The 14,421-nt window shown below is 41.5% G+C and overlaps 1 protein-coding gene across 1 annotated transcript; it reads left to right on the top strand.

Moving 5' to 3' along the window:
* The first annotated feature begins 2,844 nt into the window (after positions 1–2,844).
* On the top strand, positions 2,845–13,633 carry tfap4 (transcription factor AP-4 (activating enhancer binding protein 4)). The gene is made up of 7 exons (XM_087839813.1): positions 2,845–3,249; positions 6,298–6,463; positions 6,562–6,660; positions 6,777–6,947; positions 7,042–7,191; positions 10,572–10,739; positions 10,823–13,633. The coding sequence occupies exons 1-7, from the start codon at positions 3,161–3,163 to the stop codon at positions 10,979–10,981; spliced, it is 1,002 nt and encodes a 333-aa protein (XP_087695939.1). The 5' UTR covers positions 2,845–3,160; the 3' UTR covers positions 10,982–13,633.
* The last annotated feature ends 788 nt before the right edge of the window (positions 13,634–14,421 follow it).

Raw genomic sequence — 14,421 nt, 5'->3', positions numbered from 1 at the left:
CCACTAACTCAGCTCCGACAGGCTGCTCTGAAAAGACGGAAAACGCCGTTACGTAATTTAAAAGTTCAGTCTCGAGAAGAGAGGAGGCGATCCTTCTGCGAGACAAACGCACATTTTCACCACACGAGCCAAAACATCCCGTACTTGGCTCGTACACTGCACTGTCGTTAGAAATGTCAGTAATTATAAGGATGCATTACTGTAGCGGTAATTCGGCAAAGCTGGTTATAGCAAATGCAGTCTGTGAGGTAATTAACAGATAGATTATCCTTTTTAAAAGCTTAGCTGTGAGCACCATTTTTACCTTAAAGTGTTTTTTTTTTTTAATTTCATATTTTGATAATCAATGAATCAGTAAACAGAACAGGATTTGCTGCCCCCCCCCCCTCCCTTTTTTGTTGTTGGTAGGACACTGTCGCCATAAGTTGTAAGAAAAACATATGAAACATATTTTAAACCTTTATTTGTTTATTTATTTACAAACTTTTCAGTTGCTGCATCTACAGTAGAAATTCACTACCTTGCCTAGTTTGTCATATTTGGCTGAATCCTCCTATAATTTAGTGCATTCTTCGGGAAAAAAGAAAGAAGAAAAAGAAAACAAAAACAACCCCCTCTTGTTTTTGTCATTTGGATGGAAATTACAGACCAATATTATGATTTGAGCACATAAACAGTGTGAAAATGTCACCAACTGAGCAATTTCACCTTCTGGAACAGTTCCCTGCGGCCATTTACTCCTCTTTGAGGTTTCACATAACCCATTTGTTTCTCACAGTAATGGTAAGACTACAATTACACGGTTGAATTTGGGAAACAAAATGTCAGCGTGTTAGATTTTAAAATCTAAATGTCAAAAAAAGAGAAGTGATTGCTTGTCTTGTATTTTGTGGTATCAGCACGTTACAGATAAAGTCAGTGGCACCACAGTGTGTGTGTTTGGAGTGTAACTAAAGGGTAACCTGGAGTGATGTGGCCAATGCCGAGCTGTAAGTTACTGTAATATATTAGGATTAAAAGCTCTTTATTGTCATTATAAATGTATAAGTCAGATGCAAAGAAAAAATGAATATCATACAATAATTTGTACAGTATATGTAAAAAAGTGGTACATAACAAATCTACTAAATAATCAATGTAGATAAAAGGGATCCAAGAGGTAATGTGTCATTTTCAAGGTGCAAATATTTTGCTGTGTATGTATCAGTGTGTACACCACTGTTTTCTGGTCTTATAGGCTTTTATATATGTTGCACGGTTCTAACTTTTAAAGGAATTCACGTTTGTAAAATAACTAGCAGCACAGATACCAACTCAAACAGAAGTCTCTGTCATAATCGATGCAACTTTTTTTCTATCATTTTTTCCTGGTAGGTTTCTGTCCGTCTTGTGCCATCAAATGTGTCTGAGTGAGGTGTGCAATATGGCAGTGACTCGCCCTGGGTTTTCCTTCTACCACCACCAGGGGGCGTAAAGTTACCGGGTGGAAGGTGAAATAGCCTCCGGAGCCTTACATTTACTGCGAGAAAATAAAAATAAAAACAGTAATCTAACACTTCTATTAAAAATAAATAAAATGAATAATAAATAAATAAATAATGGGACTGAATGGAGTATTTGTACCATCAGTGTTGTAAAACATTAAAACTCCATAGCCTATCTTTATGTTATTGGAAAGTAATAAGTAAGCAGGGGCCTAAATAATAATGTCTGTGGAGTTTAAATCGTCTGCTATATCTGGAGGCATTACGATCTGATTCGGGATTCATGAACAAATGAATATTCCATATAATATAAAGAGGATTCTATAACAATGTAGGCTTTATGAATGAAAGGTAGAGAGGGGGTTTGTTTCTTGGAAGCATTTGTAATTTGGTGAAACAGTGCTAAGACGCACTTGTCCAGAAGAGGGCTGCTTTAAAAATCACTGCCACGGTTTCCAGCACTGATCTCCCACAGATGTATTCCTCTATTCCCCTGTAAGCGCCCGACAGCGTGCAGCCGCACCTGTGGGTAATTACTAAAAATGCGCCATCGTGAAAATATATAAAGCCGCTGCTGCTGCTTAAAATTCCGGATCAAATTCACTGCTCCCGTCCTGTGACTTCACTCCATGCATGCGCCATATAGCCTCTGTTTAACAGATTAGATTAGGTTACTGTAATTTAGCCTCCCGTGCTTCCACTGTGGGTCTGTCACACCCAAAATGGTGAACAACATTAACATTCAGTGTGTGTATGTGTGTGTGTGTGTGTGTGTGTGTGTCCCTAAAAGCCCTCCCCGGTGCGCTGTTGCTGTGCAGCGTTGCCAGCTCGTCAGCTGATCCCTCTTGTTCCCTTATCGCAGCTGTTGGATTGTCCACCCCTGTAGTAGTCCCGCTCTTTATTTGCTCAGCCCGAGCTGTCACGGTGCACTGACGTTTGGGTTATAAAATAAGAATTTAAAATAATGTTGTTGTTGTTGTTGTGTTTTGTTTTTTTAAGCCTATTTATGTTGAAATCATAGCCCCTCTCTACATAAAGTATATTTAAACCGATTCAAGCCATGTGACGGGAAACTATTAATGATTCAGCCCAGCTCTGTGACGGCAGATCTGATCACAGATCAGCTGTAAATGCCCCCCCCTCCCCCCCAGGTTTAAACATTCTAAGCTCCCTCCGCGGCTCTCCACATGTGTCGGTGTATTTCTGCGCTAAATAGTCCTTTGTTTACACGCAGTCCCCCCCTCTCTCTCTCTCTCTGCGGAAGGAGGCTTTTGGTAGTGCAGTGTGTGACTCCTACCAGCTGTTTCCCGCCTTGAAAGCCATCCGATCAGCTGCGCACACACACACAGACACACACGGTCATGCAGAGGGAGAAAGCAAAGGGGAGGGAGAAAGAGAGAGAGAGGTAGAGCGCCACACACAACGAGGGAACCCCATCAGCTGGAAGTCGAGTAACATTACAACTCTCAGCAGCCTCAAAGTACTACATTACACGGACGAGGCATTCATATCTCCTCTGTGGATTTAACCCGCATCGGATCACGGGGGATTTTTACCCACTAACGTCATAATTTTTCCCTTTTTATACCACGGAGACTGTTTGCTGCTTTTCTTTTTTTCCCCTTAAAAACTGCTGGTGGTGGGGAGGGGGGGCACCAAACTGGCGAGAGGCGAGCATGGAGTATTTCATGGTACCAACTCAAAAGGTGCCCTCCTTGCAACATTTCAGGAAAACGGAGAAAGAAGTGATTGGTGGTCTTTGTAGGTGTGTATGCCACGCGCGTTTCACCCGACATGCTGTGCCTGTTATTATTTTTATTATCATCATTATTATTATTATCACCGTCATCATCACTATTATCACCATCAAGTCATCTGCTGAGAGCACCGCGCACTTAGCGATGTCGGTTTTGGGCAACACGCTTGGTCTGATGTGTTATTGTGTACACGACCCTCTCACGCGGAGCTGCGGGCATTAATTAACATCAAACGGCGAGATCAAGGGGCGACCGAGCACGCGGGGGGCTCCCGCCGTGTCCACGGGGTCCTCTGCGTGCTTTTATTTTGCATCTTTGCCTGCAAAATCGATGTATTTTGTGGCTAACAAACATAAACCACGTGGTTCCGTGCACACCACGCTGCTACTCGCTCAGCGCATCCCCGACCTATTTGTGCTTTAAATAATCCCTCACCCGTGGCCTATGTGTACTTAAATTTACATGAGAAAGGGAAAGTTGAGCTAGCGGGCGTCGCGGTGTGTGAAGGGGTCTATTTTCGCCTCGCACATTCGTGGGGGTTGACGATTTCGCTCGCAGGGAGCCGAAGTTTATTGTGGGTAGTGCGGCCATGCTTGTGGCTTGTGCAAAAAAGTGATGGAGGTGGGGGGAGTGGATGAGAGAGGGGGTGAGAGGGTCTGGCGTTTGTTTCCTGTTTGTGGCGCCCTGTTTTCATTCACTCCAAACGTTAAAAAAGCACTGCTGTTGTCTTATTCGACCCTGTTTTAGGCGGCGGTGGTTTAAATGGCGTTTCTGCGCTTCCCGTTGACGCTATTGAGCCGCCTCCACTGCGTCGTTTCATCCCGCACCTCTGCCATGCTGCCTGCCGCATTGTTGTAATGGCGGAGGACACGAAAGTCTGCTCGGAACGCGGAGGTGGTGTCGAGCACTGTGAGGACGAAGGAAGTGTGTTTGGGGGACGTTAAAATACGTTTCCCTTTAGGTTTGTTCGGTAAAAGGAGACATTTGGCTTTTCGCGGGGAGGCAGGAAAATTAAAAGTGGCGTTATTAATAAGGGGGTGTGTGTATGTCGCGGAAGGCCAGTCGATACGTCCGCAGCCCTGTTTGAAGAAGGAGGCGGAGGGATCTGCGACTGTTGCTCCTGCTGCTGGTAGTGACATGGGCAGTCTGGGAAATGTAGTCCGCTTTTCTGCGGGGAATTGGTGCACCGCAAGGAAAGCCGGAACTTTACCCAGACAAACTTTAAATGCTTTTAAAATTTAAAATAAAGCGAAAATTGGCACATTTTTTCTTTAGACTTTGACTCCGTGAGCACACTCTAAAGTCCTTATCACTCAAATATAACTTAATAAAAGCCAGAATGACTAAAATTTGTATCAGTTCTTGTTGTAAAGTCACATTTATTCAGCAATAAAATACACAGTTCGTTATTAATTAGCTTTTTTAAATCCTTGGATCTGTAAAATATAACAGTTTTTTTAAAAAATGATGATCACTGTTATAGTTTTATTGTTACATTTTATCTGCACAACAGTTTTAAAACTCATATGTCCAGGTTGTTATATTTGAGACATTTTGTCATTCTTGCTTGAAAAGCAACTTGTGATTATTAATGTATTTGTAGAACTCGTAGAATTTGAAGACAACGTTAGAAAGGCAAGGTTGAGATGATTTGGGCATGTGCAGAGGAAGAATAGTGGATAGGTTGGAGATGAAAGATGGACCTCCCAGGTGAGCAGATTGCATGCAGAGGGTTGGAGTAACAACAGAGGTTGCTAAGGGTTGGATGTGATGGAGGCAATCGGAAAATGATGTTGAAGATATTTGTGGAACCATATTTCAATTTGATCAGTTTTAATCAGCCTGTTGGTTGAGCTTTGTTTAGTTTCTTGGGTAATGATTTAAGCCTAAACTCACTCTAATTCAGGCTCTAAAGTGGCCTGTGTTTGTGAAGTTCAGGCTCAGTTGGTCATGTTTTGGCAGTGGATCTGTTTGTTGGATGTGCTGCTGCAGTGCTACACATGTGTGTGTGCGTGTCTGTGTATACACACATAGACACTGCTTTTCTAATCTGCGTCTGCACAATTGTTCCCAATGTTTGCACTAAGGCAGCTGAGTCAGTACAGATAAGAGCTTGGCTTCAGAGAGGGTCCCATAGATAGTGTTTGATACTGAGGATGTTAGAGGAAATTCACTTAGAATTCCCCCTCAAACTGAATTTAACCATGTGGAATGCACTGATTCACAGTTTAAATATTGGAATGTTCATAAACTATATGCTGCTGCAACATTGACATATCTTCTAACACGTGCTAACAATTCAAATAAACAGAACTTGTGATCTTTCATAGGTTTGTAACAATTTCAGTTATTAGCAATGATACATGTAGTTGCTAGTGAGCTGAAAGGACAAAGCCGCTGTAAATACCTGTGTAATCACAGGAACGGGCCAGTCATTTCTGCTCTTTGGTGATATAAATACACACTTTAAAGAGTCAGCTCACATAAAAACAAAACAAAACAAATACAGTTGATGTCAAGGGGAGCAAATGCTGTCAGCTTTTTGCTTTTCCTCCTGTGTCCAGATAATTTCTTATGTAATGCAGTTCTGGTATATGTAAACTTAACTCAGCTGCAGGTTTACTGCATTGGTGAAGAGTGGAGCAAACTGTGCCGTGGCATAAGCTGTTTTTATTGGAACTATTTCTTGGGTATAAAGTAGTTCCAACAAAAACCATCAGGAGAGGCTCGCCTGTGCTTGCAATTAGTTTACTAACTTGACCACTAATAATTTCCCCACACTAAACCTTGAGATGTTTTTGAAGTTATTCTGAGAAATGAAGGAAAGTGCTAACGGAAGTACGAGAAGAAAGAGCAAATTGAGGAAATCTGGGCTGACCAAAAAAAAAAGATTTGATTAGCATTCCCAGCAACAAGTTTACTTGTGGCCATTGAGTGTGCCATCAGCACCATATTAGTAAATGTTTTTTGTTTTAACACCGATTGGTTTATTTATAAGTCTTCTTAAACTGTACATTTTCCCTAATAGCTTTCCTGCCTCTCCCTTCTCCCCCTAGCCTGGCCAACATTCCTCTGACCCCAGAAACAGCCCGGGACCAAGAGAGGCGAATCCGCAGAGAGATCGCCAACAGCAACGAGCGTCGGCGTATGCAGAGCATCAATGCTGGATTCCAGTCACTTAAAACACTCATCCCACACAGCGATGGAGAGAAACTCAGCAAGGTGGGTCATAAACAGTGATTTAAATTAGATGATGAGTTAGCTGGAGCTGGAAGGGTCTGAACTTGCTTTCATAACCAAACTGTAATGTTGTTCTTCAGGCTGCCATCCTGCAACAGACGGCAGAGTACATTTTTACTTTGGAGCAGGAGAAGACACGTTTATTGCAGCAGAACAGTCAGCTCAAACGAATCATACAGGTAAAACAGTGCGCTGCCCATGCAGACTGTTTGCAAAGGAGTTAGCTGTCTTTTCACTATCATCAATCTTAGCATTCATCTAAAGCACATCTCACATTTCTGTTTGCGCTCTCTAGGAGTTAAGTGGTTCCTCCCCCAAGAGGAGGCGTGCAGAGGAGAAGGACGAAGGGATTGGCTCACCAGACATCCTGGAGGAGGAGAAGACCGAGGACTTAAGAAGGGAGATGATCGAGTTGAGACAGCAGCTGGAGAAAGAACGTTCAGCCAGGATGAATCTGGAAGAACAGGTGACGACGACAACGCAGTTTCAGGAGTTTGAAATTCCACCGACTGCTGTGGTTTGAACTTTTCAAAAATATTATCCTATTTTTTGCATCTTAGATGCGGTCCCTGGATGCCCAGTTGTACCCAGAGAAGCTGAAGGCAATCACCCAGCAGTTCCAGGAGCAGCAGGCCCAAACGCAGAGCCTTGTCCGTCTGCAGCAGCACAAACAGCTGGAGAGGGACCTCACTCCAGCCCACAGCCCACAGGTTGAAACATCTGCATATCACTGACTGATATACTTTAAAGATGTACGCTTTTCACTGATATAGAAAAATCCCCTTGTTTCAGTGTTTCAAACAACCTAATGAATTTAAACCGTTTTTGACACAGATGATTAGTAAATCAAATCAAGTGTAAAAATCTGGCCTTTTAGACAAATTTTTAGCTTTGAGGTAAATGTTTTTGGATTTGTTGACGGAATGATACGATAAAAAATGTAGACCTTTTGTCTTCATTGTTCAGCTCAGCTTTTTCCCCTCTGTATCTTTGTTCATCCTTTTAACATATACAGAGGCCCTGTGCAGCAAGCTCTTGAATTTGACACACAAAAAAGTGTTTATTTTTGGCTCATTAGCCTAAACTCATCAGCTGGCAGGCACCAGATTTCCCCCCCCTTCCCCCTCCTTAGCGTGTAAATTTTTTATGGACTTTGAGTCAATTATGTCAAAGTGTGTTGCATTTTCTAAAAATACACACACATACGCAGCTAGACTAATCTCAGAATCTACCATAGATTTCACAAAGACATGTGGACAAGGACATGACAGTCCTGTCCATGTCCACAGTTAGAGCTGTCAGCAGCTCAGACAGATTTACAGTGTGTTAAATGAGCCGCTCACACGTCTTTCTGCCGGTGCCGTCTCCAGCCCTGATAGCTGCAGCATCCTGTTACTGCAGGCTTACCCTAACTGAACATGATGCCAAATCAATCATCGCCTGATGTCTGCCCTATCCGCTCCTTGTGGCTTTTGCAGTAAAAGATGATTGATGCCCTTTACATTAGTCATATGACACTTTGTGACTCCATAAGCAGAGCTGTGTAATGTAACCTCAAGTCAATATCAGTATGATATTGGGGGGAAAGCTAATTCAGGTGTGATTTACTGTATTGTTACCATCATGACTACTGAACAGTCTAGGACTGCATTGCATGACTCACTTTAATATTGCATTTAAACTTGTTATCATGTTAACATCTCAACAACAAAAAAATTGTGATAGGGTCATGTTTAGCACTATGCAGCATCTTCTCTTTTTTTTAACAGTCCATAAACATCTGGGAACTGAGGAGATCAGGGGCTAGACTTCTGGGTTAGCATGTTGTCCCATTTTTGTTTGATATAAGAATTTAGCTGCTCAGTAGTCCTATCTCTGCTTTGTCATAGTTTTCATTTCATAATGTCAATTGAGCTCAATTTAGGGTTTTTATATAAAGCACTAAATCACAACAGTCCCCACAAGTCACTTTATACTGTAGGGTAAAGACTCGAAACAATCAAACATCCCTCTATGAGCAAGCTCCAAGAAGTTGAACTTAATTCTTCTCAGTATTAATTTTATGTTTTTATAAAATGCTGCAGGCAAGCGTAGATGTTAGGCGGTTGAAATGTGAACTATGCGCCAACTTCATCACTACTCGATCAGCAAAAAACAAGTGTAAACAATCTGCATTACTTTTGCAAAACACTTGTCACTTGTCTCCTTATGTGTGGAAAGTTCTCACCTGCAAGAGAAGAATACAAATCCAGCAGTGATACCGAGTTGAAGCGCTCTGCCAGTAGTGAATTAGACTGCAGGTCAATGAGTTCAAGCTCAACATCACTGGATCCATTATTCAAACTGCAAGTGAAGGGAGCTGAAATCATGTGCATTTCACTCTCAAGTGTTTTGAAGTCTTCAAATCACCGTGAAAACTCATTATGCAGGGCTCCTAACGTGGACAAGTACCAGCTGAGGGGATCAGCTGATGGTATGGCTTCTTTCACTGTTGACATGTAAGTGAGAATGGTGTTCCCAAATCGGCTTGAAAGAAACTGCAACTTTCTTATGAAACCTTTTTGTGAAGCTTTACATTTCATGTGCAAATTGGCCCTGTCTTGCAGTTTGGTATTTAGTTCATTCATTAGTGCAGTCATATAAATAACAAATGTAAGACTGTATTCTGTTCTCCTGAAGAGCGCTCTGAATTATCCTTGCCTTTCTTCACATAAAACTCTTGAATTTTTACTCTCAAGTGTGACACTCTTACCCAAGCTGAGCCACCTGACAGCTGTGTGGTAGCCTATGTCACCATTTTCAGTCTCGCATCCCTCCAAAAGCCTAACAAACAGTGCTCTTGCCCACATCAAGTTAACTATTTTAACAATGATATGGTTCATTTTTAGCATCTACTTACACAACACCGCCTGGTGTATAATACAATGCAGAGATACCTATTTCAGTTCTGGGATCATTTCAGTCCCTTTTTCTTGCATCCACTTCAGAAGGCTGACATTTTCCCTGTCAGATTTGCATCTTTTTTCTTTTCTTTTTTTTACTCGGGGTATACTAGCACAGCACAGTCCACAAAACACTCTTTTATAAACTCCCCAAGAGAAATTGGCTTAATGTTTTTTTATGATTTGATGAGACTCTTCCATCCCTAGATCTGTAAAGCTTGGTAAAAGGTCTTTGTCGTTTTGTAGCTTTTTTAGCAAAGGTTCAACTGTCTGTTCCCACTCTGCATCGGTTCTTGTATTTCTCTAACAGAGAGCAAAAAAATGTCAAAGTTTTTGTAAGTTTTAATTGAGCTTTGGTCGAAAGAAGACTGCAGTCTTTCAGTATTATGTTCACATGTGCCTCTTTTTTGAGTGAATGAGCTTCAACATGCATTTCTGGTTAGCATCGTAAACTGTTCACAGACAGTGATTTTTGGAAGTGTTTCTGACCCCATGCAGTGATTTCCATGACAAAATCACATCTGTTTTTAATGCACTGCTGCCCAGGAGCCTGAATATTACAAGTGTTCAGTATTGATTTTTGGGCGTGTCTTCTTTGCGCACAGAGATTTCTCCAGAATCTCAGAATAGATGTAGATTATGAAATATTCAAAGTCTTTTTCAGTTTAACATTGAGGAACATTATTTTGATGATTTTGCAGTTTTCTGCAGATTGGTGATCCTCTGCAAAGACTCTGACCCTCTAACATGCTCTTTAATATACTCAGTCATACTACTGACCTGCTGCAAATTAACCTAATTATTTTTAAAATGCTCCTCCAAGTTTTCTTTTTTTTATAGTACCACTTACTTTTATTATTGCTCCTCTCCCAACTTTTTTGAGGTAGTTTTTGCCATGAAAATCAAAATGACCTTAATTGTTTAAGTTTAAACAACTGATATGATATATTCTCTTCTCCTTTGCATTTTACACAGTATCCTAACTTATTTGGAGTTGGGGTTGTATTTTTGTATTACTGCTAACGTTATGTACAAATTTAATATATGTTAATAGTAAACTGTGCAGGTTAAAAATGTGCCTTCAGTGCACTGAGGTTGCAGAAGTGATGACATGAGAATAATAAACGGTGATTGCACCTTTCTACCAGGTGTTGGCTCCTGCTACTCCCCCAGCCCCTACACACCACGCTACAGTCATTGTTCCTGCACCTGTCCAGACTCCTCAGTCCCACCATGTTACTGTGGTAACCATGGGCCCAGCATCAGTTATCAACACAGTTTCCACATCTCGACAGAACCTGGATACCATCGTTCAGGTAAGGCACAAAATCCTGCCTCATATCCCACCACTAGAGGGGGGTGTTTTCACTGACATCTGTTGCCTCTGTGTTTCCCTCAGGCAATCCAGCACATCGAGGGCACCCAGGGGAAGGGTGGCGCCGGGGAGGAAGAGCAGAGGAGGGCGGTCATCGTCACTTCAGGACGTGTCCTCTCTGACGCGGCAGGCTCAGACACAGCCTCAAACAGCGACGGGCCGGACGACTGTTCACTGCCTTGAGTTCATCCCTGACGTCTTACGTACCATACACTCACATGCACGCACACACATACACACAAGCCCCAAGCAGAGCAGAGCTACGGGAGCCTACAAACTCACAGCACTCTTGTTCGGTGGAAAAGTCTGCTAGTTAGATTGAAGCACTTGTTTTGTTTTCTTAATCAATACACGTCATGTTGTACCGTGATAGGCAGCCCTTATGGTTTACACTTAGACACTCACACATGCAGTCTCTTCTGTTTTTTTTTTTCTTTCCTCTGCTTATGTCTAGCGCCGATCCTTCATTCACTCACTTACACAAGCTTTCTTCGTTAAACTATAGAAAGACAAATAGAGCGACTACTTCACTGACTATAAATGCTCTGTTTTACTGGATACTAGAACTTTCGAATGTCAACTAAACATTTCCATTAACTACCAGGACTGTTATCTCTCTGTGCGGCCCTGAAGCCGAAAAAGGAGACAAAGTCAATGAAGAGCCCATTGGTGTGGCCTCAAAACCCCCGCACCAGAGCAATTTTTTTCTCCCCCCTAAACTGAACATCCTTTAAACCTCCCTCGTTCCCGATCCAACTGAGCTGTATGGAGAGACACTGTGAGCTAAAAAAAAAAAGACTGTCCTAAAGTTCCACCTTTTAGGCTTTGTGTTGAGAGAATGTGTTATTTTACTTTTGTGAAGTCGACCTTTTCATGCTGTGTTTCTCTTAAGAGTGCTCTAACAACAGGTTGATGAGAATTTCAAAGCTGTTTTTCATGGCTGACTGGTGCTCACAGGAAATGAAGCGAAGCTCGAAAAGAGAGTGCACTTACTGGTTCAAAACGCTATTTTATTTCTCTTCTCATGTTGTTTGTTTGTTGCCATTTTTTGCTGGGCTGGGATCCCAGTAAACCCACATATCTTGACCCACATGACTTATTCTGTTTACTCGTGGCCTGACCAAAAAAAAAAGTTTTTAAATTTCTTTTTTTAAATTTCGCATTTCCTGACATCTGCCCTTTCTGAGTTTAAAAACACATGGCTTTTAAAATAAGCTATTCTTTGGGCCCCTGTTGAGTAACTGTCACATATGTGTCTCTTTTAGTGTTTTGAATCAGCGAGGCTTAGCGGTGCTCCGGACTCTGGCAGTCTGCAGCAGACCCGCTTTTGCCTTGAAATTCTTGCACGTGCAAATATAACTTGAATACAATCACTCGTTTGCTCGATCTTAAGAGCTTGTTCTATTTAGCCCCTTCCAGTGTAGTTTGCTTGTTTGTTTTTTTGTTTCGTTTGTTTTGGGATATGTATCAAAGCAGAATATGCTTAAAATATGAGGAAAATGCCCAGTCTATATGCATTTCTTTATATTGAATATTTATCCTTTAGTGCGTTTTCTGTAAAATGTACCATTTTTTTTTGTTTGTTTGTTTGTTTTTTTTACATATTTCTGCTTACATTTTTATTTGTTCTGTTGCCGGGAACTCTTGGTTGACGGACAGATTGACAAAGACATGTAGCGGAGAGAGGCAGCAGCATGCCTTACTAATAGCAGGTGCAGGGAGGCACTGTGAAGCCAGCCTTAACACAGCCCTGGGGTTGAGCGAAGTTTTATGTCTTTTATTATTATTACTTTTTTCTCTTACCCGTGTCATTTGGTAGCCGCTGGAACCCCTTTTTGTTTCGAGCTATCAGATCAATCCAGCTGGTTTGTGTTGGAATACTGTATATTCCCAGTCATACTTTGTTTTTATTTTACTATGCTTTTTTAAAACAGGTTGCATTCATATGGTCCTGAAAGAGTATTCAAAATGCGATTTCTGGTTACTAGTAGATTTTATTATATTTTAGCCCCTTAAAGCCAGTTGATTGGCAAAAATATATACACACACAAATATATATATGCATATAGCCACAAAGAGACGTCAGCATTCCATAAATTTCCTTTAACAGTTCATTTTTCAGAAGATCAGTTGCATCTTTGATGCATCCCTCCTCACCCCTTGCGTCAGTGCATAGATGGAGCTTCGAACCGCTGCACAGATAAATCGTGGAATTGCCCTTTAAAGAAAAAACTATTGATGTCAGCTGCACTGCAATAAGCAGAATTAAATGATGGGTTGTTTCTGAGTGCTTCTCTTGATAGGAAAGGGGATTCCTGGATATGGAAAAAGTTTGCATCCTCTTCTGTTTGTGGAGCTTGCTTTCATTATTTTTTGCCATCACTTTTCGCTAAATCCCAGACATGGTTTATTCACATCTAGGTTTTACGCTCTGGTTCGAGTGTTAGGAAGCATACACAGACATATCAGGTGGTCGGAGAAGTGGGGTTGGCTTTGAGGGGGTTCCACTAAATAGGGTCAAGATTACAAAGCACTTACTGTACTATATAGGAGTTTGCTTCTTCTTGTTTTTTTTTATATGAAGGAGCATCTCCTCATTTGAAGCTCTTGAAGTTGAGTAAAAGCCGCACAGCTGTGTATCCCCCCTTTCCCTCCATGTCCAGTCCTCCTACATCTTGTCCTGTCACATTCTTTTGCAGTTTTTATGCTGTCTTTGTTTATCTGTTGACATGTCTGATCTCTCTTCTCATTTTTCCGCTTGTTCTCCTTCCTCTACCCATTTTTTTTATTTTTTTATTTTTATTTTGTTAGACCCATCAATGGATATGGTCATCAAGAAGCTATTTTTTTTTTTTTTTTTTTTTTTTTTTTTAAAGAGAAACGTTTTGGGGATAAAGAGGCTCGTGCCTTTGTAAAGACAGAATAATAAAGTTTGTACTTTGTTTTGTAAACACTGGGCTTTCTGTGTGTCTTTTCTGTTTCTCTGGTAACAGTTATTCTAACACAAATAGTGACATAACCAGCTGAATTTGATTCATTTCCAGTTCTGTTTGGCTGTTACTCAAGCAGTCGAGTTGATGCACAAGTGTCTGTTTCTGATTGGTGGATGGGCTGTTCAAGCCTCCCTCCCTCCCCCTGCTCAGTTGCTCATGGCTAAATTAAGACTGACCACCTTCTCTGTAACAGTTAAAATTTACACCAGGGACGGTAGACTGCATCTCCCGTTGTCATCCTGTCTCTCGCCAATTCATTTCGAGCCTCTTGTTCACACTCTCGCACATCTTTTAGAGATACTGCTGGTTTTGGTGTCTGGGGTCAGCTGTTTGTGTCATATCAGGATGTTCTGAGTCATTTAGTTAATAACCAAAATCAGGAACGTCTACAACAACAAAAGTTGAATGTGGTATTTATTTCAAATGTCATTGACACGTTGAGAGCATGGGTACACCCTACTACAGGGGTGTCAAACAGGCCTGGGGGCCAGAATCAGTCCGGCAAAGTCTCCAATTCAGCCCCACCTGCTGTGGAAAATCTGACGGGCATAAATTTTGCTGTTTTCTGTGGTCCCCTGCTCACCCACTGAGCCTAACTGACACCCATATGAAGAAAGAAGACTTGGATTA

The sequence above is a fragment of the Neolamprologus brichardi genome, chromosome 4, assembly GCF_056152115.1.
Source record: "Neolamprologus brichardi isolate AB-2024 chromosome 4, ASM5615211v1, whole genome shotgun sequence".
Lineage (NCBI taxonomy): Eukaryota > Metazoa > Chordata > Actinopteri > Cichliformes > Cichlidae > Neolamprologus > Neolamprologus brichardi.
The sequence above is the reverse complement of the archived record's forward strand: the minus strand, read 5'-3'. Positions and strand labels throughout refer to the sequence as shown.